Source organism: Mixophyes fleayi, chromosome 6 (assembly GCF_038048845.1).
Source record: "Mixophyes fleayi isolate aMixFle1 chromosome 6, aMixFle1.hap1, whole genome shotgun sequence".
NCBI classification, from domain to species: Eukaryota; Metazoa; Chordata; class Amphibia; order Anura; family Limnodynastidae; genus Mixophyes; species Mixophyes fleayi.
Genome location: NC_134407.1, coordinates 209,278,688 through 209,305,207, shown reverse-complemented (window position 1 = coordinate 209,305,207; position 26,520 = coordinate 209,278,688). Strand labels below are relative to the sequence as shown.

Sequence of the window (26,520 nt, the reverse complement as noted above, 5' to 3'; positions counted from 1 at the left end):
ATGTAAGGGTTGTATAACAAACTATGTTGCGGCTCCGCCCCCAGCCCATATTAACCAATGAGGTTAGTGCTAGGTACATGTGGTACGTGTTATTATACAGAGCTGGTAGACGTTACGTCACAGAATTAACCGCGGCCATGATTAATAATGGCAATAGGATTTGCTCCTCAATCCCCGAACATGAAGCAGTCTGGAGCTGGAGGGTGTTTTGTTTTTTTGCTCCCTGGGCCGGACCTGGAATCCTGCAGCACTGCCAAAAGTGCTCCATTTCTCATTCTTATTTTACTATTGTCAGCATTATTATAGACAAAATCTGCCCCATATTCAATTGACATTTTGGGGCGTATTCATGTATTATTATAATTTAATTATTTATAAGGTGCCACAGATTCCATAGTGCTGGATACATAAGTAATAAACATATAAGTAGCAGAGATGCGTGTGAGTAATGTTATGTGGGCTCACACAGAGTGCAGCAAAAGACATGACAGGATGTACAAGGGAGTCAGTAGATAGAGAGGACCCTGACGGTGAGAGCTTACATTCTAGAGGGAGGGGTGGTGAGAGACAGTAGAACCAACTAGGAGAAAATGGAGATGGTGAGCAAAGGAAGAGGAGGTGATCAGGGGAGGGCTGGCAAATTTTAGCCCGGGGGCAAGTCTCGACTCAGCAGCCAGTTTTAAAGGCAAAAAATACAGGTGACCCATCCCACAGTAGCCCACTGTGGGACCAGCCCATGGGGCAGATGCCCCCCAGCCCAGCCTGCTCTTGGCGTTGATGGATATGATGGTCAAGAGGTGGTAGAATAGGCAAAGTTTTTTTGTACATATAAGTCATGGAAGTCAGCATGACACCCCCCTGCTCTTGTTCCAGTCACCCATTTGGGGTTATAGCTCTGAATATTACAGAGGTACTCAAAACCTGGTCAGGGGGGTGATCATTTATGCATCATCTCTAACCATTTTATTTCAGCCCGTTTTACTTAGGGCGCATATCTCCACCTCCCAGCGCTTACCGTGTTCCTTCATTATACGTTATTAGACCAACATGTCCAACATGTCCAATTTGAGGCTCATCCATTTGATCTGACGATGACGATGGCGCCCAGAGCACTTATAAAGATAATGGTGAAGGTCAAGACAATAACCTTGTTGCAGGGATAACAGTGATCCCCTAACTGTACAACTGTTTATTTAATGTTCTGCCACAGCAGGAGTAGGCTGCCAGCCTACATCTAGCCTTTACCGCTCCGGACATTCGACTGTAAATTAACCTGAAGATCCCTTTACAGAAAATTATCTTACTGGATCTGGAATTAAATACAGCCTCAGATATTGGGCAGTCATCTGTGTACTGGTACTCTGTCATCAGCATTTTTGGGCAGAACATAAGGGCCTGCAGGTCCTTGGACCAATGGTGCTGACCTTTGATGCCATACCTTGTACATCAGGGAGTTACAGTTAGCCATACTCCAGCAATTCCACTATTCCTTAGAACAGTGTTGGCTACCTGTGACACTCCAGGTGTTGTGAAACTACAAATCCCAGCATGCTTTACCAATATATAGTAGCTTATTGCTGGAAGGGTATGCTGGGACTTGTAGTTTCACAAACACCTGGAGTGTCACAGGTTAGCCAATACTGCCTTAGAACAACACATCAGTCTATGCCACAATCTGCAATATTTCCTATCCTTGTGGCCCTAGGATGCTTCTAACCCCCTGTCATGTCTAAAAATAAAGTTTCCTGAATAATAACCAGAGCATGAATAAGAAGCCAACTTCAGCCTTGTGGTTTTTACCCCCCCTATACCACTACCAATAGTTAAATAAAAATGATACAGCCATCGTCCCACTAGAAATGCATGAAATACACATAGCCCCACAACTTCAGGAACGTACGTAGAAATCCTGACATGAATTAATGGTATTAAAATGTTGTTATAGTCGCGAAAATGTCTCCGCTACTGAAGACATTCACATAGCATGACACTGATCACTCTGGCGTACAGAATGCAGGCGCTGGCTCCACCTGCCTCCATGGTAACACCACAGAGTTCTGACTTGGGGATAGCAGGGGCTGCACCAGTGTCTTGCGCATGCGCTGTGTGGGCACCGGATGGTGATTGTTACGTCACATTAAGTCAGTCTCGGAGTGAGGGACGCTGATAGGGGAGAGAGCCCAGGTATCTGCACTGTCCTCACTTGTACTGTGATGTCAGACTCCGGGTGTGACGTCTTCTGATCACTGTACCTCTTATACCTGTGTATTGTGCCCCAGACTTCCTATACCTGTGTATTGTGCCACAGACTTCCTATACCTGTGTATGATGCCCTAGGCTTCCTTATGCATGTTATAATATATATGCATGGGTCATAATATATATGCATGTGTTATAATAGCCCCCTTATTGCTGTGTAATATTATAATATCCACCTGTCTCTTTATCACTATTCACCTCATACCTGTGCATTGTTTCCTAATATATAGTTCCCTGTCCAAGCAGTGTCTGTGTTATACCTTTGTATAAGACCCACATGTAGGTGATGATATTACTGAGAATAATTTGTATTTTATTTTCATATTTATTTTCTAAGAGACTGATGGGGCTTTTTTTCTGTAGGATATTTATGTAAGTATCGTACTTTAGTAAGATAAGATACTTTCATGGTATTTTGCCATGTGACTCCAGGCAAAGATGGGGGAGGGGGGGTGTACCATTCCATGGTTCTTCCTATAGTTTATTTATTGTGACCCCAGAAACTTACTCCAAAATGTAGGTGGTTTATTCTCCTGAGTATAGAGGTACCAAATATCTGTTGTTCAGTCAAGATCTGACTGAGCTATAGAACAGGCCTGGCCAACCTGGGGCTCTCTGGGTGTTGTTAAACTACAAGTCCCAGCATGCTTTGCCAGCAGTTAGCCCGATAATAGCCAGATGTACTTAGTGTAATTTTAAAATAAAAAAAAACAAAAAAAAAACATTTTGTTAATGTGCAAAATGGCCAAAAGTTTTGAGAATGACAAAAATATTATTTTTCACAAGGTCTGCTGCCTCAGATTTTAAGATGGCAATTTGCATATACACCAGAATGTCATGAAGAGTGATCAGATGAATTGCAATTAATTTCCCTCTTTGCCATGACAATGAACTTTATTGCAAAAACATTTCCACTGCATTCAGCCCTGCCACAAAAGGACCAGTTGACATCAGGTGAGTGATTCTCTCGTTAATACAGGGGAGAGTGTTGATGAGGACAAGGCTGGAGATCACTCTGTCATGCTGATTGAGTTAGAATAACAGACTGGAAGCTTTAAAAGTAGGGTGGTGCTTGAAATCATTGTTCTTCCTCTGTTAACCATGGTAAACTACAAGGAAGCACATGCAGTCATAATTGCTTTGCACACAAGTGGCTTCACAGGCAAGGATATTGCTGCTAGTAAGAATGCACATAAATCAAACATTTATCGGATCTTCAAGGAGAGAGGTTCAATAGTTGTGAAGAAGGCTTCAGGGCGCCCAAGAACATCCAGCAAGTGCCAGGACCGTCTCTTAAAGTTGATTTAGCTGTGTGATTGGGGCACCACCAGTGCAGATCTTGCTCAGGAATGGCAGCAGGTAGGTGTGCGTGCATCTGCATGCACAGTGAGGCGATGAATTTTGCAGGATGGCCTGGTGTCAAGAAGGCCAGCAAAAAAGCTACTTTCTAGGAAAAACATGAGGGACAGACTAATATTCTGTAAAAGGTACAGGGATTGGACTACTGAGGACTGGGGGTAAAGTCATGTACTCTGATGAATCCCCTTTCAGATTGTTTGGGGCATCTGGAAAAATGCTTGTCCGGAAAAAAAGAAAGGTGAGCGCTACCATCAGTCCTGTGTCATGCCAACAGTAAAGCATCCTGAGACAATTCATGTGTGTGGTTGCTTCTCAGCCAAGGGAGTGGGCTCACTCACAATTTTGCCTAAGAACACAGCCATGAATACAGAATGCTACCAAAACATCCTCCCAGAGCAACATCTGCCAACCATCCAAGAACAGTTTGGTGACGAACAATGCCTTTTCCAAGCATTAAGCAAGAATGGGCGGCCATCACACAGTATGTGGCCCAGAAGTTGATTGACAGCAGGGTGAATTGCAGAGGTCTACAAAAAAGAAGGGTCAACAATGCAAATATTGACTCTTTGCATAAACTTAATGTAATTTTCAGTAAAAGCCTTTGACACTTAGGAAATGCTTGTAATTTTACTTTCAAAGTCCCTCTTTGCCATGACAATGAACTTTATCCCAAAAACAATATTTCCACTGCATTTCAGCCCTGACACAAAAGACCAGCTGACATCAAGTCAGTGATTCTCTCGTTAAAGAATAGTACCAGAACCTCCTCCAAGAGCAACTTCTCCCAACCATCCAAGAACAGTTTGGTGACGAACAATGCCTTTTCCAGCATGATGGAGCACCTTGCTATAAGGCAAAAGTGATAACTAAGTAGCTTGGGGATCAAAACATCAAAATTTTGGGTCTATGGTCGGGAAACTCCTCAGACCTTAATCCCATTTAGAACTTGAGGTCAATCCTCAAGAGGCGGGTGGACAAGCAAAAACCCAGACATTTTGACATACTCCAAGCATTGATTAGGCAAGAATGGGCGGCCATCGGTCAGTATGTGGCCCAGAAGTTGATTGACAGCATGCCAGGGCGAATTTCAGAGGTCTTCAAAAAGAAGGGTCAACACTGCAAATATTGACTCTTTACATAAACTTAATGTAATTGTCAATAAAAGCCTTTGACACTTATGAAATACTTGTAATTTTACTTCAGTATACCATAGCAACATCTGACAAAAAGGTCTAAAAACACTGAAGCAGCAAACTTTGTGAAAACCAATACTTGTGTCATTCTCAAAACTTTTGGCCATGACTGTATGTGTAGAAGTCTTTATAGTGGGAGTAAGAGAAAACATCTCCAGTGGGGTTCAGGCCATATTTGGAAGGTTAGCTTTTTCTTGTAACAAATGAAGTGCCACTAATTAATTTGGAAACTCCTTTACAGGGATGATTTAAAATGCCGAACTGCATCGTAAAAGGGTGTCCTCATAAAACCGGGCGGAAATTGGAATACCCTTCAGTAACTCTACATGGGTTCCCAAACAACATCCCAGAAATAAAAAATTGGCTTATTGAAACAGGACAGGATTTTGGAGACCTCAATGTGTTCGCCCATCAAGTTCTTGAGAAAAAGAAAAGTGACGTTTACCGTATGTGCTCGGAACATTTCACCGTAGACTGCTATATTAGGAAAGGCAGTAAGATTTACCTGAAGAAAGGAGCAGTCCCCTCCATCTTTGAGCCATTTGTAGGTCCTCCACCATTGAGGCGAAGAGAAGACCAAGATCAGGTCTCTACAGCAGTCCCCAGAATCAGTCTCACAAATGGCAGCACCTATATAGACCAATGTATCAGACAGGGAAACCATGGCAACTTTACTGGCCCAAGGTGCATAAAGAAGGATAGCAGCACCCAAACGGAAGAAATATTGACGATAAACCTTAATGGTGTGGCTGACGTTAAGAATAAAGTAGGAGTAAAATTTGATTATTTATATCCCTGTGCTCCCTCAACTCCAGTGAGCACACAACAGATGTCTAAAGAACAATCTGCCCATTCACTACCGGATCAGAACGCAAAAGAAGAAGTGATTTTTCAAGAAGCCTCCAAGGCAGTGTGCACCACTAAACAAACACATGCAGACGTTTCACTCAATGTTTCAGACTCGCAGGCATCAGAGGAGACCTCCGAAGTGATTGAAAAGAAGGAGGACTTGACCAATGAACGGAAATTCATTGTTTTTGAATCGTGTCTAGACCAGCTGTTTTTGAAGCTTTGTAGTGGAGCACGTTGCTTGTGTAAATCTCCCATTAAAATACTGGAGAAGAAAATGGATGGGCTGTCGCTGGTAGTAAATGCTTTTTGTACTGGCGGACATAAATTTGAACTCTGGTCAAACCAGCCAAAGAAGAGAGAGACGATGATGGAAACTGTGCCCCTGTCGGAAACGTTTTTGCTCAGTAGTTCCACTTTCGGAAAAGTAGGTGACGTTTAGCCTCCAAATACCTATGTTTTATAAGACTGTTTGTGCTGTTTATCACATGCGTAATACAATGTTTCTTTCCTTCAAAAGTTATTGCTCAGTAAAATCAGTCAGGTATTCTACTTTTCTGTTTAAAGGATCGCTAATGCTAAAATACAACTTGACACTGATAAAATAACTACTAATAGTAATACTAACTAGCATACACAAATATATATGCAAATTTATTAGAACTTAAGGGACCTGAATCAACTTTTGCGCATTTCCACCCATATTCAAATCCAAACGTTTTTTATGCTACGTTACAATGTGATAGGGGTGGAAGAGCGTTCCTTTCCATAAACGTGGACAGATACAGCCGAAAATAGTAGTTTGGGGGCAATTGCACTCTGTTTACTACAAGCATATTTACAGTTAATACTCATCAGAGGGCACATACGTCCATTTAACTTTTATATAATCATAAATTAAATTAACAATCTGTAACAATATAATAACAAACCAATCAAATAAAAACAAAACAAATTTACTTTTTTCAATATAATACATATATTTGAGAATTTCTTTATTAATCTCCTCTATTTTAAAATAACAAACATAAATGAGTACCTACGTTACTTGTCAGAAAATATATCTTCAGTGCGTACAGTATTTCTGTGCTAGCTATGTGACGCATGCGTAAAATGTAGTAAACAAAGACAGACATTTCATACAGCGAATATATTTAGTGTCACAATCATCCAAACAGAGTCGGATTGGCATTACTAACCAGAAGTCTGCTGTGTAAAAGAAAATAACTCTCCTTTCAATCGCAACGTCATCTGAAATATCTTCCGTTCCGATAAGCTCCAGCAACGCTTACAGATATCATTTTCAATGTTATTAATAGATCAACTCGTGTCAACTTGTATTTTAGGGTTAGTGGTCGTTTAAGCTAACAATAATAAAATCAAAGTGTAACGTATGCAAGGGATCCATCCCCATGACCACAGTATCCCATAAATAAGTAGACTTGGGTGATAACAAATGTATTCCCACAGTAGCAATAATAATTATTTTTATTTTGATATATATATATATATATATATATATATATATATTTATCTCCTGATAAATATCCATTTAGTAGGAAAAAATGAATACTATATATAGTATAATACCTGAAGTGTGTAATCAAAGGTGATGTTTAATCCACAAAGGTGTGAGCATCATGTGTCAATGTTTTCGGTCAGCTAGTGTCCTACGGTCCAGCCCTGAAGACAGTCACTAACTGGTGTCTAAACATTAGCACACTGATTTTTATATACCCCCCTCATTCTGCTTCCCCCTACTCCTCCACCCCTCCTTATATACCCCCTTTCTCTATCTGTTTTCTCCTCCCCATCCTCTTTTTATTATTTATGATTGTCGTGAGATGACAAAATGTCATTTTCTGTTGGGTCATGGATTTGTCATTGTAAATGAAGCCATTTTCCTAATTGAAAAGTGTTTGTATTTTTTGTGAAAGCAGAAATCTCAGTTTGATGAGGTTGCAGTGCACTTCTCCAAGGAGGAGTGGGACTGTTTAAAAACAGAAGAAAAGGAGACTTACCGGGAAGTGATGATGGAGAATTACCAGACCCTGCGATCTCTAGGTAAGAACTCCTACGCTTGCTATAGGAACTATGTCATCTGGAAGAACTCCACAATGTAAATTGTAATTGAACATTTCTTTAGGTATTTTCTTGTCCTGTTTGTTTGGAACGTGAGATATAATAGAATTCTACTATCGCTATCATGGGAACGTTGATGACAGAATGCAAAAAATCTCCAATCTCCAACAATTGATCCAAATAATTTCTTAATGTTTTTTTTTTTTTTTAATACAGACCTGTGTACTGTGTATGCCCATTCACAAGCAAACCCAGGAGGTCTAGAGGGGAGGTTTCCAAATGCTTAGTTTTGTGGGAGGATACATAGAAAAAAACATTTGCTGCAATAATAATCATATTAGAAAAGTACAATGTCTATAAATGTAATAACATGTTAAATAAAAATTAGGCAAGTAAGCTGTACGTTAAACCCACATTAATAACCTCATTTAATTAATCAACCTTGACCAATCTTCAAGTAATGTAATTTAAATTAATGTAGTTTGTAAAGTAATGCAACAAAATGACTACTAACACCTCCCTCACATCCAATTAGATGAAACAAACAGTGCAATTCGTGTTAGTTGTTCACCTATTGCTTTACATCACTCTCAGCAGCGACTGCAGAATATCACGTATAACTTTTACTGCACTCCCTAACGTCACTGATAGTAGGTAGTTAGCTACACTTATAATCACAACACATTGTATCACGACAAAACAATTCCGATTACAACAATGCCGATAACATGGAAATGCAGACTTGCCATTTAAAAGACACAGTACATCTCTTCTCTGCTGTTGGTAAAATTAACTCAACGCCTAGATTCTTCAATTTCTATGATTATTATTAGTATTATCCTTTATTTGTTAGGCGCCACAAGGTTTCCGCAGCGCCGTACACAGTACAAACAGTAGACTATACAGGGTGAAACAGTACAAAATAATAAACAAAAATACCAATACTTCAGAAACTCGAGGCAGGCTAATGCAATAAACAAGGAGCAAAAGGACAGGAGGGGAGGGGGCCCTGGTTATGTGAGCTTACATCCTAAGGGAGGGAAAACAGACCAAGTACAGGGGGTGCCAGATGAGGCAAGGGAGGAGAGCGAGTGGAGGAGATGAAGGGGTTATGTGGATGGTTGGTAGGCTTTATGATAGACGCTTATTGTTTTATTACCTTATTGTTCATATGTCTCATGTTACTCATTGCGTCATTATCTGATATTTACCGTTGACCTTTGCAAAAATAAAGTCTATATTCTGATTGTACTAAATGCTGGCAGTTCTAATTTACGTCACTTAGCATGGCAACAGTGTGACTTTCGGATTTAAAGTGGGAATGACAGGACCCATCGTGTCTATAATCTACTTTAAGGGTTAGGGTTACAATTAAGATAAAGCCTTCTAGATTATAGTGATACAATCTGTCGAAAAATCGTACCCCACTCAACACTATATCCAGAACATAAGAACCATACACTAGAGCCAAAAGTAAGAACAACCAAGGCGGACATTTTTGTTGAAGCCAAAGTTCATTAAAACATAGGCAGATCCCCGCCAAAATGAGTCCCAGTCTGCAGACAGTGTTATAGTTTTTTTTCTAATTCAGACAAGTGGAGGAGGTTCCTAGAAGTTGTTTCCTCTTTTTAAACCACAGAACTCTCATGAATTGAGTGTTAAGGGGTTCTGGACAACTGGAAACACCCCAACCCCCCTAAGGGCACCTCTACCACTTCTGGTTCTTTACCAAAATACAGACTGCTGAGGAGATGTCTGGAGAACCTATAAGGCCATAGGGACTATGTTGTCAAATCATGGCACCCCGTCGATTAGCTGTGGCACTGTTCACAGTCCTGCCCTGTTTAAATGCCTGAGTAGTAGAAACTATCTGAATGCCAGGGATGGGAAAAAATAAAGCCGAAAAGTAGGCATCCCCTTTAAATTAATTTACTGCAGTTAGCTGGCAGTGCTTTTCTACCTCACACTACTTTATTAGTAACATTACTCCTTAGCCTTCCCCCAGACCATTTTTCACAGAGTACCTCCACGTACTAAAATGTAAGTGACTGGAAAATGTCACTTACATTTTCCAGTCACTTACAATAGTTTTATGATACTTTTGTTCTACATTCTGCCCATCCCCATTTAATCCAAATAAAAAAAACCTGTATGTTTGTACTAACATTCTACTAAAATAAAGCCCTATTCATCCCAAAATGATGACATATGATACATATGAGGCGCAAAATCAGTCCTCAAAAGGGTAAAAATGAATTTGATTATATATTACCCTCGTTTCAGTGCTGTAGTGACCATTTAGGACTGTGGTTCTAGCTGGCAGTACGCAGAGATTGCATATGTAACAAATAGCATGGATAATAAAGTGACATACACATCGGACCTCTCATGGCACAGGGAATCGTACCTGTGAATGTTAAAGGGAACGTCCACCTTAATTCTAATATTAGTAGGTTTGTAATGTGAAGTGGGACTTGTATTTAATTAATATGGACCTGTCACCTATACACTGTGGGGCAGCCATTTTGAAATAAAGAAGCCAGTTTAAGTCCGGAGGAACCAGTACAACATGAATCAGGCCTTAGGAATATTGGGCTGTGCCTTCGTGATGTGTTTTGTTTTTTTTGTTTTTGTTTTTTAGCAAATTGATAAGCTGCATAGTGTGTTGGCTCACAAAATGGCTGCCTCCACTCTGTGTATGTGACAGGTTCACTTTGAACAATAGGTACCATGTCTACATTAGAATGATGTAAAATGAATCGCTGTTTGGCCAGGTGTAAATATTTTTGTACCTCCTTGGTAGAACTAGTGAATTGATCTTCCCTCAGTAAAACAACGCTGACTTGTCGTTATACATATACAGGACGGATCAATGTGATACCTCCTATTGTATCAATGATTGAGCGAGGAGAGGAGCCTTATGTGAAGAGCCCCCCGTCCTCTGAGAAGGAGATTCCAATAGGTCTTAGCACAGGTAAGTGCTGCACATTGTATAAAGACAGGACGAAGAGACTGACGTTGAACTTCTCACATATCCTAATATATGTTGGACATTGTATGTAGCCCTGTATCTACTTCACTAAAAGCTGTTGTTTTTTATCATCATCAGCACTTTAATGCTAGAAAGGGCTCACTGTGGTCTTCTTTAATAGGTTTACTGACAGGAAGGCTGATGTAGCCTCCCTTGTGTCTAACCCATTATTTAGAATCTCTATTAAGTTCTGGCCTGTTGCTCAGTGTCACTAATGCACTCAACGTGTCCATCACTTTGATGTTATATTGCAGGGGCTTAAATAGTATTTCAGCACTCAGTCTTGCCTTTACCTTTCACACATGTTACAGATCTAGCTGAAACACACTACAAAGCAGGTCTCTCGCATCAATACACAGCTAATTGCTGCCACCACCTATTTTAAAGGCTAAAGAACTCTTAAACTACAGCTAACACTTCATACTTCATTATTTGATTGCTGGACTGTGTTAACTCTTCACACGGCGTACTCTGGCATTCAAAGGGTTAACACAGCCAAGCAATCTTTATCTTTTTAAAACGCTTTTGGATTTGTTACAGTATCAAGGACAAACTTATTACATTTTAGATTTAACATAAAAAATACAGGGATTTGGATATAATAAACATGTACTAAATGAAATACATAGTAATTGTAATAACAGAAAATAAAGGAATAAAAATACAGAAAATAGAGCACTTACATATATTGTATAGTCTGTATGCTGGGGAAAGGCAGTAGTGAAATGGACAGCTCTCAATTGGATTGATTCCCCAAACTGACAATTTTCCATAACCTAAAATATATTTCCATCTGTGATGTCACTGACTTCTCACACCACCGTGTTAATTTACTAGACTAACACCTTCAAATACCAATATCCTCTGACTTTATAAAAACTAATTTATAGAGTTACCGTAAATGGTTGACAGGAAGGGACTTGAATTACCAGATGGAATCCCACAAACGTGGCAACTCTCTCAGGTCTATAACATGCATAGGCGAGGCTGGTTTCCTGACACTATCTGTGCCCTTTGATGTATATAACCTATCTAACCTCCTTCTGGGCTTACAGGCCAAATTCCTAAAGAGAAATAAGTCATTGACTGTCAAATTTATTTATTTTTTTATTTGAACCATAACACCCAGGTTGCAGGCAATGGTTTTCTGCATTAGGTGTATACAGCCAATCTGTTTACCATCACGTTGAGAACTAAGAATGCATCAAACTCGGATCTCCTGTAAGAAGTCAGCTGAATGCTATGGCTTCAGTTTTGGCTTAAATCTGTTCTCTTTGATTTTGGTGTGCACAACATACACCAGATCATCACTAACATATAAGATGTAACTTTTAGGTACCTCATCTTTTATATTAATGTAAGAATTCGAGTTCAGTCTTCTTTTTTAATGCAGAATCTTTTGTAAACTGGTACTGTGTCATATGTGTGTGTACAAACTATTATTTATGTTGAATCCCTTAATTCTTATTGACAGATGTGTCTGTGAACAAGGATACTCCTCCTTCAGAAAGTAATGGTGTCTCCCAGTGTGGTCTTACCAGAGATGCACAGACTGAAAATTCAGAAAGACTTACAAAATTAAAGGAGAATGAAGGAACCTCACGGGAAAAAGGAGGACTCCCAGACTATGTGATACCTACACACATGGAAGAATGTCCAGACTGTGGTAAACTGTTCTTATATAAATCATATCTTACCAGGCATCAGAGGGTTCACACCGGGGAGAAACCCTACTCATGTATGGAGTGCGGCAAATGTTTTACGGACAGCTCCAGTCTGGTGAAGCATCAGAGGAGTCATGGAATAGAAAAAGTCTTTACCTGCCCGGATTGTGAAAAATGTTTTGGCTTGAAGTCAGATCTTATTAAGCACCAAATAGTTCACAAGGAAGTATACACATTTATTTGTTGTGAATGTGGGGAAAGTTTTTTAGATTACTCAGCTCTAGGGCGGCATAAAAGCACTCACAAAGAAACATTTCACTTGTGTTCTATATGTGGTGAATGTTTTTCTAATCCATCACACCTCCTTATACACAGGAAAATCCATAAAGGAGAGCAGCCATATTCTTGCTCGGAATGTGGGAAATGTTTCAAAACTAACTTTGATCTAGTTAAACATAAGCAGACTCATCCTAGCGTCAAGCGATTTCCATGTTCTGAATGTGGGAAATGCTTCACCCAAACTTCAAATCTTTATGCCCACCGAAGACTTCACTTTGGGGTGAAACCATATTCCTGCCCTGAATGTGGGAAGTGTTTTGCCAAGAAATCAAGTTTGATTAGGCACCGAAGGCTGCACACTGGAGAGAAACCATTTTCGTGTTTTCAGTGCGGAAAATGTTTCTCTGTAAACTCCAATCTGATCAAACACCAGCAAATTCATACTATGCAGTAAAAGTTCTTCTATTCATAATGTGAGATTTCAGAGGATACACAAGCTTAGCCAGACATGAGCAAGATGCCACAGCAGAGGAGAGCACTTTCCTGGGTAGATTGTGTGAAATATCTTGATGATCAATCCTGTCCTGCGATTCATACAGACGAGAAACCAATGTCATGCCCTGAGCATGGGAAGTGTTTTGCAGATCTGTAGCTCTTATTAAATATTAACGGAATCATATTTTGGTGATCAGAGTGTGACATTAACTTACATCTTATCGGTAATAGGAAAATTCTATTGATGAGTCCTGCGTTTTTCAAACGGCCATTTTTTTTTTTTTTTTACCAGCGTTAAATATACAGTATTAGTCATGAATAAAACATTTCTATTTCTTCTTTAGCCTGTGCTACAAACTTACCTGTAAGTTGTGCTACCACATGAAATTACATTTTACTTGAACTCATTTTTACTTATCTCTCCAGTCTATTTAATTTTTGGCCAATCTGATAAGCCTCAAGGGACGCATTCAAAAGGGCGGCACATTACCATTCATTTCAGTTTTGTTTTTAATAAAGCAATGCAGCGGCTGCTCCGATCCCATGCTAATGGGCTTCACACACAGTACCAGCTCTAACTTATTCAATAGCAGTCACAATGGAGGTATAAACCTGAAATGTATCAAGCTGAGAGTTTTCCAGCGGGTTTGAAAAGTGGAGATGTTGCCTATAGCAACCAATCAGATTCTAGCTGTCATTTTGTAGAATGTACTAAATAAATGATAGCTAGAATCTGATTGGTTTTTGAAACCCGCGTGAAAACTCTCAGCTTGATACACTTACCCCAGATGTTAATTTGTATCAAATTGAAGCTTTTATGTTTTATACCCATTTAAGAGACTTGTATGTTGGTCCATAAAATAGTTCACAAAAAGCTATTCAGTTTAATGATGGCTTTGAGCCATCATTAAAAAGAAATTAAAAAAATTAAATCTCAAGGAGTGTAAACACTCTAAACCAGCCGCCCTAATAGTTTTGTTAATTGTAACTGCAGTATATTTATGTTAGCCATGTTTTTATCCAGAGAATCTGTTTATTTCCACAGGATTACTGCACTGATAGCAGCATAATATGTTAAAATCCATATAAAATGAAGTACATGTTTGTAATGTATAAAGGAATTGCTTTGTCTGTTTGAATCATTTACCCAATGTTTGATGTTAGACTTGTGGGTGTAAAATGCCCTGTTTGTGATCTAGTCTCCTGTTGTCCGCACATTATTTTATGTTCCTGCACTCACATGTTATGATCACATTACTATACTAATATGGGATCCCAGAGATTGGAATCAGGTTTGTCTTTTACTGAAACAAACTCCTTAGCACCATACAGGTAAGTTGTTAGTCATTGCCTACCAGTGTATAGGGATGTGCGGTTGGTTTTGCTGCGATTCAGGAAAACTGTTAAACATAGAAGGTCACATGTTATCATGTGATAGAAAGGTGATGGTTCAAAATGTTTTATAATTTGAAATAAGCAGCATTGTCTTTTGAAAATGTTGCTCCCCACCCTAGAAAATCCATTGCTGATGTCTTTTAAAGTGTGCTTCTCATCTGTACACAAAGCACTGATTTGAAGAGATAGACCTTTATAGAATGTAGTTAATTCACTAAGAGCTAGTGACATCAACAAATAATGACACACAACAGGGTATATTGACTAAACTGTGATTTTGAAAAAGTTGCCCATAGCAACCAATCAGATTCTAGCTGTCATTTTGTAGAATGCACTAAATAAATGCTAGAATTCGATTGGTTGCTATAGGCAACATCTCCACTTTTTGAAACCCGCAGTTTAGTAAATATACCCCAAAGTATCCTAGTGATGTCACTAACTCCTAGTGAATATTGGTTTAGCCCACAAAATGCTTGTAGACACCAGGTGCTCTTTAAAAGAAATTGCTGAATATATCATTTGTTTTCAAATTTTACTTCATATTTATTAAAAATTATATATATAAAGGTGTTTTCTTATTTTCTCTTCTTTATTGAGGAACCTGGAAACGTGGGACAAGCTAAAGTGTGAGGTAACTGGTGAAACAGTTACATTAATCTACCACAGGCTAAAGGGACTTTTTTTTGTTTAAAATTAACTTTTTTAGGTGAAAGCACAATCTCTAAATCAAGACTTTAATTATTATTTTCAAATGTGCAAATTAATTACTTAGTTTCATTTCATGGACTCTTCATTGTTGGTGTTCCTACTGTATTTGTCATGAAGATGTATTTTACCAAACCTCTTAAGGTTTCGGTTATCATTTCATGATTTGTCCTCTTCAACAAGCCAAATCCCTTTGTGGCACACTGTGGAGAAAGCAAAAGTTGTTATCTGCGTGTTTTATTACCCTGGTATATTCTGTGTAGAGATGCATTTTACAATATATAAGAAGAGGAGACACACAAAAGTATAATATTGTTAATAGCATCAATAAGTGCTTAGAACCATCACTGTGTGTTCATTATATAGATCAGTCCTGGACAACCTGTGGCTCTCCAGGTGTTGTGAAGCTACAAGCACCAGCATGCTTTGCAGGCTGCTAGCTGGATGGTATGTAGTGGGGAAAGCACTTTGATCAGATCCAAGTTGACCTTCAGACACAATACATGATAGTTCCTTGAACATGTGCATGGCATCATGAAAGCTGGAGATTACCAGGCCATTTTGGAACGAAATGTTGAACCTAGTGTCCGAAAATTGGATCATGGGTTTTCCTGCAGGACAATTATCCCAAACGCTTCAAAAAGTACTGACAAACGGTTCAAAACAAGTCACTGGACTGTTCTGAAGTGGCCAGCAACGAGTCGAGATCACATTCCCATAGAAGAGATTTGAAAACAGCTTTTTGAAGAAGGCAGCTTTCAAATTGAAGCAGTTTGGACAAGAAGAATGGACCAAATTGCCAGTAGAGAAATGCAGGAAGCTCGTCCATGATTATAGGAAGCGGCTGATTCTAGAATGTCAATATTTTGTCATTGCCATTTCTTCTCATCTTCTAATTTAAAAGGATATACAGTATTACATTCAGGATGAAAAACAAAGGTTCTGTAATATTTACAGAGTTTCACCTTATGTTTAAAGGAAATTGTGAGTGATTTAATAAAAGTGGAGGAGATCATTTTGCCCATGGCTAAAACTCTGCGTCACTGCCTATGTGGCTCTGTCCACCAGGTTTATGTGGAGTGAAGTTTCTCGATCACAAGGACAAGGGGCGTGCTGAACAATCTGCATCCATTGCTGCCCACTGACCTAAACTCAGGTCATAAGAATTGCACCACCTAGTGGCAGGTACAGATCAGAGAATGGACCTTGCTGCAGCAGAAACTCTGGCCAGAGACACAAGCTTCAGCAACACTTTTTCCAGCCAACCACATGACCAGTCTTTCCCTAGTGAATGAATAGGTGAGTGTGAAGCAAACCAAGTATCAAGTAGAAGTCACTAAGCTCTATTAGTACTTGATAATAAATTGTTCCCTGAAAGGCCGTAGAGTACTTGGTACTCAGGAACTTTCAAGTGTGGCCCAATGGGTGTAGATTCACATTGTTACTGGGCGCTAAGACTATATGTGAACTGGGGGTCTATTCAGGTACAACATTTTCATTGTCACTTGTGCTGTATGAATTGTGTTGCACCTTCTGAAGTGTCTGCACTGATCTGATGGATGTAACCCGTCACAATCACATCTTGATAGTTAATGTAAGATAATTTACAGTTCCTTGCATCATTCACAACTGAGTTACATAAGAGACGCTCAAAAGCAGCAGCAGTGTTGTACTAATATACTGCATTTGCTAAGGCTATAATGAGATAGAACATCTCGCCAAAATACATTCTTAAACAAACCCTTAATGGACAAGTCTACCTGCAAATAATTCTATTGTCCAGAGGTTGTTGCCCATAGATACAGCAGTAGTTCTGCCATGTCGAAGGACTGGTGTCCGATTCACAGACCTGAGCTTATTTGTTTTTGCATCCAGGGGAAAGAAAAGAAAACATCGGCCAGGACAACAGATTTCCCTGAAAGTGTACATCCCCTTTAATTACACCGGCAGGTGAATAAAGCCGTAAATGCAGAGTCATAAATGCTACATAATTAAATCACATAATATTTTTAAACAGTACAACGTATCAAACGCATACATATTTTCCCAAAAAATGAGAACTAATTCATATCAAATAGCGAACCTAGCGCTGATGTTTAATGATCCACCCAGCTTCATGATGTAACAAGAATTAGTATCTATTACCACACTATTCGCACATCTAATGCTTACATATATCTACTTCTGATGCTGACTGTTCGAAGTTGTGCTGTTTGGATGAATGCTGGTGTGATAAAGCAAGTTATCACCATCGGGGAAAAGTAAAGAACGTCCCTTTTCTCAGAATGGCACACACAGCTATGCCAGGATTAAGGGATAATATTCAGGATTACTTGGTGCGCAATAAGATTATTAGTGGGAATCCGCATGGATTTGTGAGGGATAGGTCATGTCAAACTAATCTATTTAGTTTCTACAAGGAAGTTAGTGGGAATTTAGACCTTGGTAGTACAGTCTAGATGTGGTCTACTTAGATTTTGCAAAGGCCTTTGATACAGTGCCACACAAGAGGTTAGTTTGCAAAATAAGGGAACTGGGTCTAGGAAACAACATTTGTACTTGGATTAGAAACCGCGAGCAGGGAACAGAGTTGTGATAAATGGAACATTTTCTAATTGGGCAAAAGTTTTAAGTGGTGTACCTCAAGGTTCCATGCTGGGGTCACACCTTTTTAATATATTTATTAATGACCTAGGTAATGGTTTAGAGAGCAAAGTTTTAATATTTGCAGATGACACCAAACGTTGGAAGTTTCTTTAAACAATGTCACAGTTGTCCTACTCTAGCTTATAACCTGTTAGCAAAGAAGTATTAGCAAAGAAGTATGACATATTGGTGTAGAGACCACTCACCTGCATTTGTCTTATAATTAGGGTTGATACCACCAATAAATATTCCTACTACAGAAGTTCATAGAAGGGGTCAATGTTCATTATAGTGACCGTCCCTCTACACTTCACTTGCTGGTGAGTATAGCTATGATTGTGCCCATAAAATGATATTGTATCTGTTATTGTTTTCTTTGTTTAAACATCAATAAAGCTGGAACATTGTTAAATTATCTATGCAAACAGGCTGTCAGGCATACGTAGGGGAATATGCAATGTATTTTATTACATTGTTTTTATCATTTTTTTGTGCATCACAGGATGACTATAGTTACAAAATCTTCATAAATTAATATTGCTTTTTCCCATGTCAATCAACAGGACCATCACCCAGACAAGGTCTGACACCTCTAACCCCGACACCTGTTACAGATCAAGCCTCAGATGGCGAATTAGCTGGTGAGTTCACCTTACAAAAATGGCATAAATCCAACATGCATACTTACACACAGAGACGCTACTAGCGAGCTGTGGGCCCCGGTCAGGAGGAGGGAACCGGGGCCACCGACTCTCTTCACCTGTCATGCAGCAGGCCCCATTATCTCCATGGGCCCCGGTGTACCACACCTACTGCACCAATGGTTGTTCTGCCACTGCTTACACATATGTTTTGATTCACATCAACACAACATGACACACAATCTGGACAGCCACAACAGGCTGCTGAATGTGGTGATGAACCTCGAGAGGGAGAGTGGACATTCGGTACACTCCATGTTGTGGACCTGCCCATCTACGTTAGGTGAAACTGAGCAAACACAGGGACCTGAGCATGAAAACTCTTCTCTGCCAACAAGTGACCCAGTAACAATGGTAACAGCGGCTGTGGAAGAGTGTCGAAGTCAGCAAATTGGATAAAGTCATTTCAATTAATATCGAGCAAACTTGGTTGTCTTTGTCTGAAAAGATGCGTAGAGCACGCTACGGCGTGGAAGGGCGTACGCAGCCGCAACACGTGGCAATAACAATTTTTACAGTTTTATACACATTCGCAGAAACACACATTTGTAATTAGTACACATTAATTGTAGTTCCAAAACATAGTAATTTATGTCAAAATATAGTAGTATTTATGTTTAATATTATAAGTTATATGCATGTTAGTAAAACATAAAGTTCAGGTTATAGGAAATGTGTCATGTCTGGTATCATTAATCCCCTATTCATCAGCAGTTGTCCGGTTCTTTCGCCGAAGAGATCGCACATTGCATACTCTAGTTAGCGATGTTAGGGAATAAATGTTTAAAGTGATACTAACTATAAAATGCTAATAGACTAGTTGAAGCTGGACTCTGGGCGGGAAAGTCGGAGCACAACCCCTGGAGAGATGACCCCCACCTTTGGATATTTTGGCTTGAACTGGCCTATGATCTGCAACAACCTGGACCTTCCTGAAACCTGAACCAATAGAAACAAGCCACGTCATCTGCATTGTCTTACTGTATTTCTGACTGCATATAAGCAGGAGCTCTTGAGCTAGTGACCAGTCTTCTTTGACCACAGACTTCAGACCTGAATGACTGTTCACTGGATCCAGGGCGCCTGCGATAAGTAACGGCTGTACTTATTATTATTTCGCCTGAATTATTCTGCTACTTTTGGATAATAAATATTTGTGCGTTGGAAACACAAATCGAGATTCTACAATCGTTATTGGATAGCGACAAAACGTGCATAACAATTGTTTCAGCGCATCCACATGATTTTTATGAATAGCCAAACTAGACAGATAGGGGAAATTAATAATGTACTGAAAAGGGGCTTAAGATACCAGGCAAATGCCCAAGAATATTTAGCAAATTCTATAGAGCGCATAGAAACTACTTTAGTGAACAATACTGGGGCAATGAATGTCCTCACAGGTTCTGTGAGGGAACTTACACAGTTGAAGCATGAGCAATTGTCGCTGCTACCTCTTGTACCATCATCCACTGAAACAACTGTTTAAAACAGACCTACAACATCTGTCTCTGAGACTCAACCAAAGAGAAGCTGGCCAACCAGGAGTGGCAGCGGTCAAGGCCACATGATGGACCTCCAGGAAGAACTTCATTCTAAAATGCCCAAAAATGTGCTTTGTCCTGTTGTGAAACAATATTTTGCGTGCTTGACATTCCTTTACTGCACAGTTATTTAATAAAAGTGTTTTTAACAACACGTGCATGGGAAGTAAGTTTGAATTATTTGTTGTCTAATATGCCTCCCCATTCTGTATTCTCCACATGGACTGATGGTAAGAGCACCCTTGCTTCCTTGTGGTCTACTGTGATTGGGAATGTCCTATTTTGATTTAAAGCTAAATTACGCAGTAGACAGGATGCCACCACAATATTGGCCACTTGTAAAGAGGCATAGAGAAGCACAACATCAGACTCGCCACTCGTCAACAGTCCAAAGGTACGTTATATTACATCCCCAGTGGTTATATGGTTATGTGCTCCACATTATATTTGTGTTGTGCAGGAGTCTGTGGATTAATCAGAGGTAAAAATAGCCAAGAGGCACCTATATCACAATCACTTTCATTGCTGTAAGGTGTATACTACTGACCCCTTGAACTTTGTTTTCCTAAAAATTGCAAAAAGTCTGACGTGATTTATCTTCATTCAGACTTTTCATTACAAACATCAGCCAGTTTACAAAGGGTTTGTAGGCTTTCTATATCCACTATGTTATTGAATCACCAGACCTTTGAAATAAAACATATGGTCCCAGTAGTTACCTAACTAGGTCCATATGATCCGTAGTGGTACTAGGTGCATATGATCCGTAGTGGTACTAGGTCCATATGATCCGTAGTGGTACTAAGTCCATATGATCCGTAGTGGTACTAGGTCCATATGACCCGTAGTGGTACTAGGTCCATATAATCCATTGTACTTCTAGGTCCATATGATCCATAGTGGTACTAGGTCCATATGATCCATAGTGGTACTAGGTCCATATGATCCGTAGTGGTACTAGATCCATATGATCCGTAGTGGTACTAGGTCCATATGACCCGTAGTGGTACTAGGTCCACATGACCTGTAGTGGTACAAGGTCCATTTGACCCGTAGTGGCACAAGGTCCATTTAACCTGTAGTGGTACTAGGTCCATATGATCCATAGTGGTACTAGGTGCATATGACCCATAGTGGTACTAGGTGCACATGACCCGTAGTGGTACTAGGTCCATATGACCCATAGTGGCACTAGATCTATATGACCCGTAGTGGTACTAGGTCCATATGATCCGTGGTGGTACTAGGTCTATATGACCGATAGTGGTACAAGGTCCATATGATCCGTAGTGGTACTAGGTCCATATAACCCGTAGTGGTACTAGGTCCATATGATCCATAGTGGTACTAGGTCCATATGATCCATAGTGGTACTAGGTCCATATGACTTGTAGTGGTACTAGGTCCATATGATCTGTAGTGGTACTAGGTCCATATGATCTGTAGTGGTACAAGGTCCATATGATCCATAGTGGTACTAGGTTCATATGACCCATAATGGTACTAGGTCCATATGATCCGTAGTGGTACTTGGTCCATATGATCCGTAGTGGTACTAGGTCCATATGATCTGTAGTGGTACTAGGTCCATATGATCTGTAGTGGTACTAGGTCCATATGATCTGTAGTGGTACAAGGTCCATATGATCCATAGTGGTACTAGGTTCATATGACCCATAGTGGTACTAGGTCCATATGATCCGTAGTGGTACTAGGTCTCTAGGCATCTATTCTTATTCTATGTACTTTGTAAGTTTCTATATATTGAAATTGAAGATTTATTTTGTGAATGTCTATAATTATATTGTGTAATTGCGTCATGAACAGACCTATGCACCTTCTCCAGCTTTGTTTGTTTCCATTGTTACCAATGTGAAGCCCTTTGGACTTTATGTAGCTTGGGCTATGCAAGTAAACATTTTATGGGCAGCTTACTTTGCATGCACAGAATGTGACCCAACTAAAAGGCAGTGTGTGATTTATGAGCTGTAGATAAACATTTATCATTGTTAAGCTCTTGGTGAAATAGTAATTTCTAAAGAAGAATGTTGTAAACCACAGATTATTGGTTGCACTAGTTTTACTACAAGACACAATGAGAAAAACAAACACATTTGAAGCTGCTTGGATATTTTTTCTTTAACTAATGTTATTTAAGGGTAAAGTGATAGGTTCACCATAGGCTACTGAACCATTGGGCTATTTATTTCATTTCATGTACAAGAAACATTAATTCCTTTAGGTTTTCTCGAGAGCAGATAAACCTCTTAGGTCCTACAAAATGCTTCAGTTCACATATTGCTGTGACTTTTTTCAAGAGAAGCTGCCAGCAAAGGATTAACCTGTATATAAGAACACGTCAGGAAAGCACAGACAGTGCAACATATTGAGATGCCACCAACTGGATACTAGATTATAGCTGCCTACTTTTAGAATATAGGGGCCTGATTCATTAAGGATCTTAACTTAAGAAACTTCTTACAGTATTTAACTTGTGTGCAAAACAGAATACTAATTTGCACCAACTTGCATTGTAACATGTTTTTTGTCCAGGAGACTGAAATAAGAAGTTTCTTAAGTTAAGATACTTAATGAATCAGGCCCTAGGTCTTTTTGTTCTTTTCTTTGAATAGACATGAAGTCATTCCCAAACCCTCTTGGTGACAATTCTTTCCCAGTAAGAAATCATTAAATATAGTGTACAAGTAGGTCGGTTTTACAGGATATGAGGACAAATAATGTGCCCTTTGTAATGCTTAAAAGTCAGTAAATAAATTGTGATGAATGATATATAGATATAAAGCCTAAAAGCATTTCAATTTCATACTAGAAGTAAAAATATTGGATACGTCAATTTTATGAACAAGTGATCAGTGTAATAATCATGTTGTATATCGCTGGTGATAGTGAATGACTCAGGAAAGGCTATCAATAAGCTATCCTGAATTCTCTTATATAAACTAGGCTGTTAATAATATATATTATATCAAAATATTGGCACTATTTTCATTTGTTATTTTGAGTAGAGATGTTTTAAACCAGTGGTTACTGATACAATAATGATCTTTATAAGATATGGAATATTGAGAATAATATCTGAAGGATTTTACATTTATCATCTCTATGTGGATGATACCCAAATGTATCTGTCCTCTCCTGATCTCTCGCCATCTGTGTAGTCCCAAGTTACTGACTGTCTTTCTGCCACTTCATCTTGGATGTCCTCTCGCCAACTCAGACTCAATCTTTCAAAAACAGAGTTAATAATATTCCCACCCACCAACAGAAGTTACCTGCCTGACATTTCTATTTCTGCTGACAACGTGACCACTGGTCGATTGAGGGTATATACGTTGGTATGCCACACCACCGCTTCTCCTACTACCTTCATTGTCAAACTATCAAATTTCATTCACTTACATTCCCATTACATTTTTCACACAGCCACTTCTAAATCTCCACCTCGACCCCTGAACATGACGGCAATATTGCTGCCTAGGTGTGATTCTTGACTCAGAACTATCCTTTGTTCCCCACATCGACTCTATATTTAAATCATGCTGTATATATCTAAAAAACATTTCCAGAATGCACACATATCTCACACAAGAGACTGCACGCATCATCTCCCGCATTGACTATTGCATTTCCCTCATCACTGGTCTTCCTCCAATCAGACTCCCATCCCTACAATCTATTTTGCACACAGCAGCTAGATTGATTCTCCTTGTAAATCATTCTCCCTCTGCTGAGCCACTCTGTCAGTCTCTACATTGGTTGCCTGTTTTTTATCGAAACCAACATAAAATACTTCTACTAACATATAAGGCCATCAACAAAACCTGCATACGTTTCCTCACTTGTCTCCAAATATCTCCAAACTCGACACCTCCGTTCTGCACAAGATCTGCGTCTCTCATCCACTCTTATCACATCCTCCCATAACCGGTTACAGGACTTTTTCAGGCTGCACCCACTTTGTGGAATTCCCTCCCTCACACAATACGACTTTCCTCTAGTCTGTAGACCTTCAAGCATTCTCTGAAAATCCATCTCCTCAGGCAAGCTTATAATATTCCTCAACCACCCTCTTAATCTTACCCTATTACCACCCTTTACACGGTTCATGCAAGACATGCAACCCTCTGACCCCTGACCAACATTGCTGTGTGACTGGATCATATAGCCCACTAAGCACTTTTTACATTTGCACTCTGGCTGGACCAATATGCAATATTAATATGCAACCTTAACCTCATGTATCAAACTCCCATTGTCCCATAGACTGTAAGCTTGCAAGCACGGCCTTCTCACCTCTCTGTCTGTATTACCCAGTATTGTTTTATTACTGTGTTTGTTCCCAATTGTAAAATGCTACCCTGTTTGCTGGCACTATATAAATAAATGATGATGATGATGATGATTCTATTACAATCCAGTGCTATTATAATTTTCAAGTGTAAACTGTAATATAATGAGAACAAAAATAAAAACAATCTAATATATAAATGCTTAGTGGCGTCTGTGTGTGGAAAAAAAAAATCAAGTTGCAGCGCCACCTGCTGGGCAGAGTTATACACTGACCTACTAAATTCTTAGTGTGTGTGGGAAAAAAAATTCAAAAAGGGCTGAAATTTGGTAGGGCTCAAACTCATTTTCGTGAGGTAATTTTACCTCATGAACACACATGTGTAGAGGCGTGCGTTAGTGTGTGTGTGTGTGTGTGTGTGGAAAAAACTATTTTCTCAGAAAGGGCTCATCCAATTGACCTGAAATTTGGTATACTGACATTATTTGACAAAAAAATTAGAATAGTCAAGTCAGTTAACTTCCATCATCCCCCCTTCCCCCCGTGGGAGGGGTAGTAAAGGCTAAATTTACGAGTTGAGGGTCAAACTCATTTTCGTGAGGTAATTTTACCTCATGAACACACATTTAAAAGGGCGCTTGCGTCGGGAAGTAACAATCTTCCCCTGAGGAGGCCTGGGCTAGGCCCAACTGCATGACAAGAACCTTTTTAAGACCTTAAGTATCTTGATTTGACTAGAATGCATGAGTATCCTGCACGGGTTAACTTGTGCAATAATATGAAAGAAAGTGGAGAGTGAGAAATAATGGGGCTTTCATGTGATTATATAAATGGGTGAATACTAACTCCTTCCTTTTTGTGTCAGTGCAGAATGTGTACAAATTATTGCAAACTTCAAAACTGTACATTGTTAAATATTAATAAAATAAAAAAAGAAATCTCATTAAACTCCACATTGCAAATCCCCACTCCTGTAAATAAATATAACATTTTATGGACTAAAATAACAACATTCTACTGACAATATGACATCAGAATTGTGGAGTTATACGGACCATCAATAAACTTACATAAAGATACATAACATATAACCTGAGTCATAATAACTGGCCCTTGTATAAAATAAATGTAACAATGACATCACATGAATTACTGAAAATAAGGCTATGTGCGATTAATGCGCTGGTAGCATTGAGAGACTAATAGCAAGGCAAATATGCTAATGACCCTTTTGCAGATTCTGCTTCTATGCTCAAGCACGAACACACAGGGAATGTTTGTGGGAGCAAAACATTGCTATCACCATTACAGGATAAACTTAGAATGTAGAGGATAACAAAACAAAATAATCAATACAACAGTAAGGAGAGACTACACAGGGATCAACTTAAGAAACAGCGCCACCTACTGTCCCTCCAGTATAGTCACTCAATAATACTTAGCCTGTAACTGTTGTTATGCTCCAACAGAATATTTAATAACTATTTTTACTAATATCATTAATTAACCACTCACAAAGGTAGTTTCCATTTAACCCAAGAAATTCAAATCCATTTCTGTATCAGTAGCTTAAATTTATATCAAGAAAGATTGCACACAAGACGTAGCTTCATTTAAGATATTTTATACTCTCATTAACATATTCATGTTCCATAACAATCCTTACATATAATATAAAACAGGGTATCACAGATGGTATAATATACAGTCGTGGCCAAAATATTGGCACCTTTGCACTTTTTTCAAATCACACACAATTTCCTCTAAACATAAGTTGAAATTAACAACAGGATTTGGTTTCTTTAATTCCTTCTCTGTTAAATGGGCAGGTGCAAGCACGCACTGATGATGATGACAAATCATAAACGAGGATATGCTGCTGATGCGGAGGCGGACAAACCTTGAGGTGTGTGACTCTAGTGGTTCAACTTGTCCGTAGGTCTTGAAAAATAAATCTATAATCAGACTGTCTCCCTCATCAATAAATTGAAATTGGTTAAATATAAAAG

At 39.2% G+C, this 26,520-nt stretch overlaps 1 protein-coding gene and 1 long non-coding RNA gene across 3 annotated transcripts; both read left to right on the top strand.

Annotated features, from left to right (window-relative positions):
* The first annotated feature begins 2,114 nt into the window (after positions 1 to 2,114).
* On the top strand, positions 2,115 to 15,389 carry LOC142095276 (uncharacterized). Of its 2 annotated transcripts, none has more exons than XM_075178217.1 (5): positions 2,115 to 2,184; positions 5,053 to 6,087; positions 7,598 to 7,724; positions 10,606 to 10,716; positions 12,248 to 15,389. In XM_075178217.1, the coding sequence occupies exons 2-5, from the start codon at positions 5,065 to 5,067 to the stop codon at positions 13,168 to 13,170; spliced, it is 2,184 nt and encodes a 727-aa protein (XP_075034318.1). In that variant the 5' UTR covers positions 2,115 to 2,184; positions 5,053 to 5,064; the 3' UTR covers positions 13,171 to 15,389. The 2 variants fall into 2 exon arrangements, with proteins under 2 accessions (XP_075034318.1, XP_075034319.1); XM_075178218.1 differs by having other exon boundaries at positions 7,601 to 7,724; positions 12,248 to 15,388.
* Positions 15,390 to 15,773: 384 nt separating this feature from the next.
* LOC142095283 (uncharacterized) lies at positions 15,774 to 19,291 on the top strand. The gene is made up of 3 exons (XR_012677770.1): positions 15,774 to 17,261; positions 18,185 to 18,277; positions 18,521 to 19,291. It is a non-coding gene; the product is annotated as an uncharacterized LOC142095283 (long non-coding RNA).
* The last annotated feature ends 7,229 nt before the right edge of the window (positions 19,292 to 26,520 follow it).

Bases quoted from the DNA above. Each gene is read 5' to 3' on its own strand.
- LOC142095276 (XM_075178217.1), top strand. From the start codon at position 5,065: ATGCCGAACTGCATCGTAAAAGGGTGTCCTCATAAAACCGGGCGGAAA. The intron at 6,088-7,597 runs GTAGGTGACGTT...TTTTTGTGAAAG, and splicing joins GTAGTTCCACTTTCGGAAAA to CAGAAATCTCAGTTTGATGA. The intron at 7,725-10,605 runs GTAAGAACTCCT...ATACATATACAG, and splicing joins CCAGACCCTGCGATCTCTAG to GACGGATCAATGTGATACCT.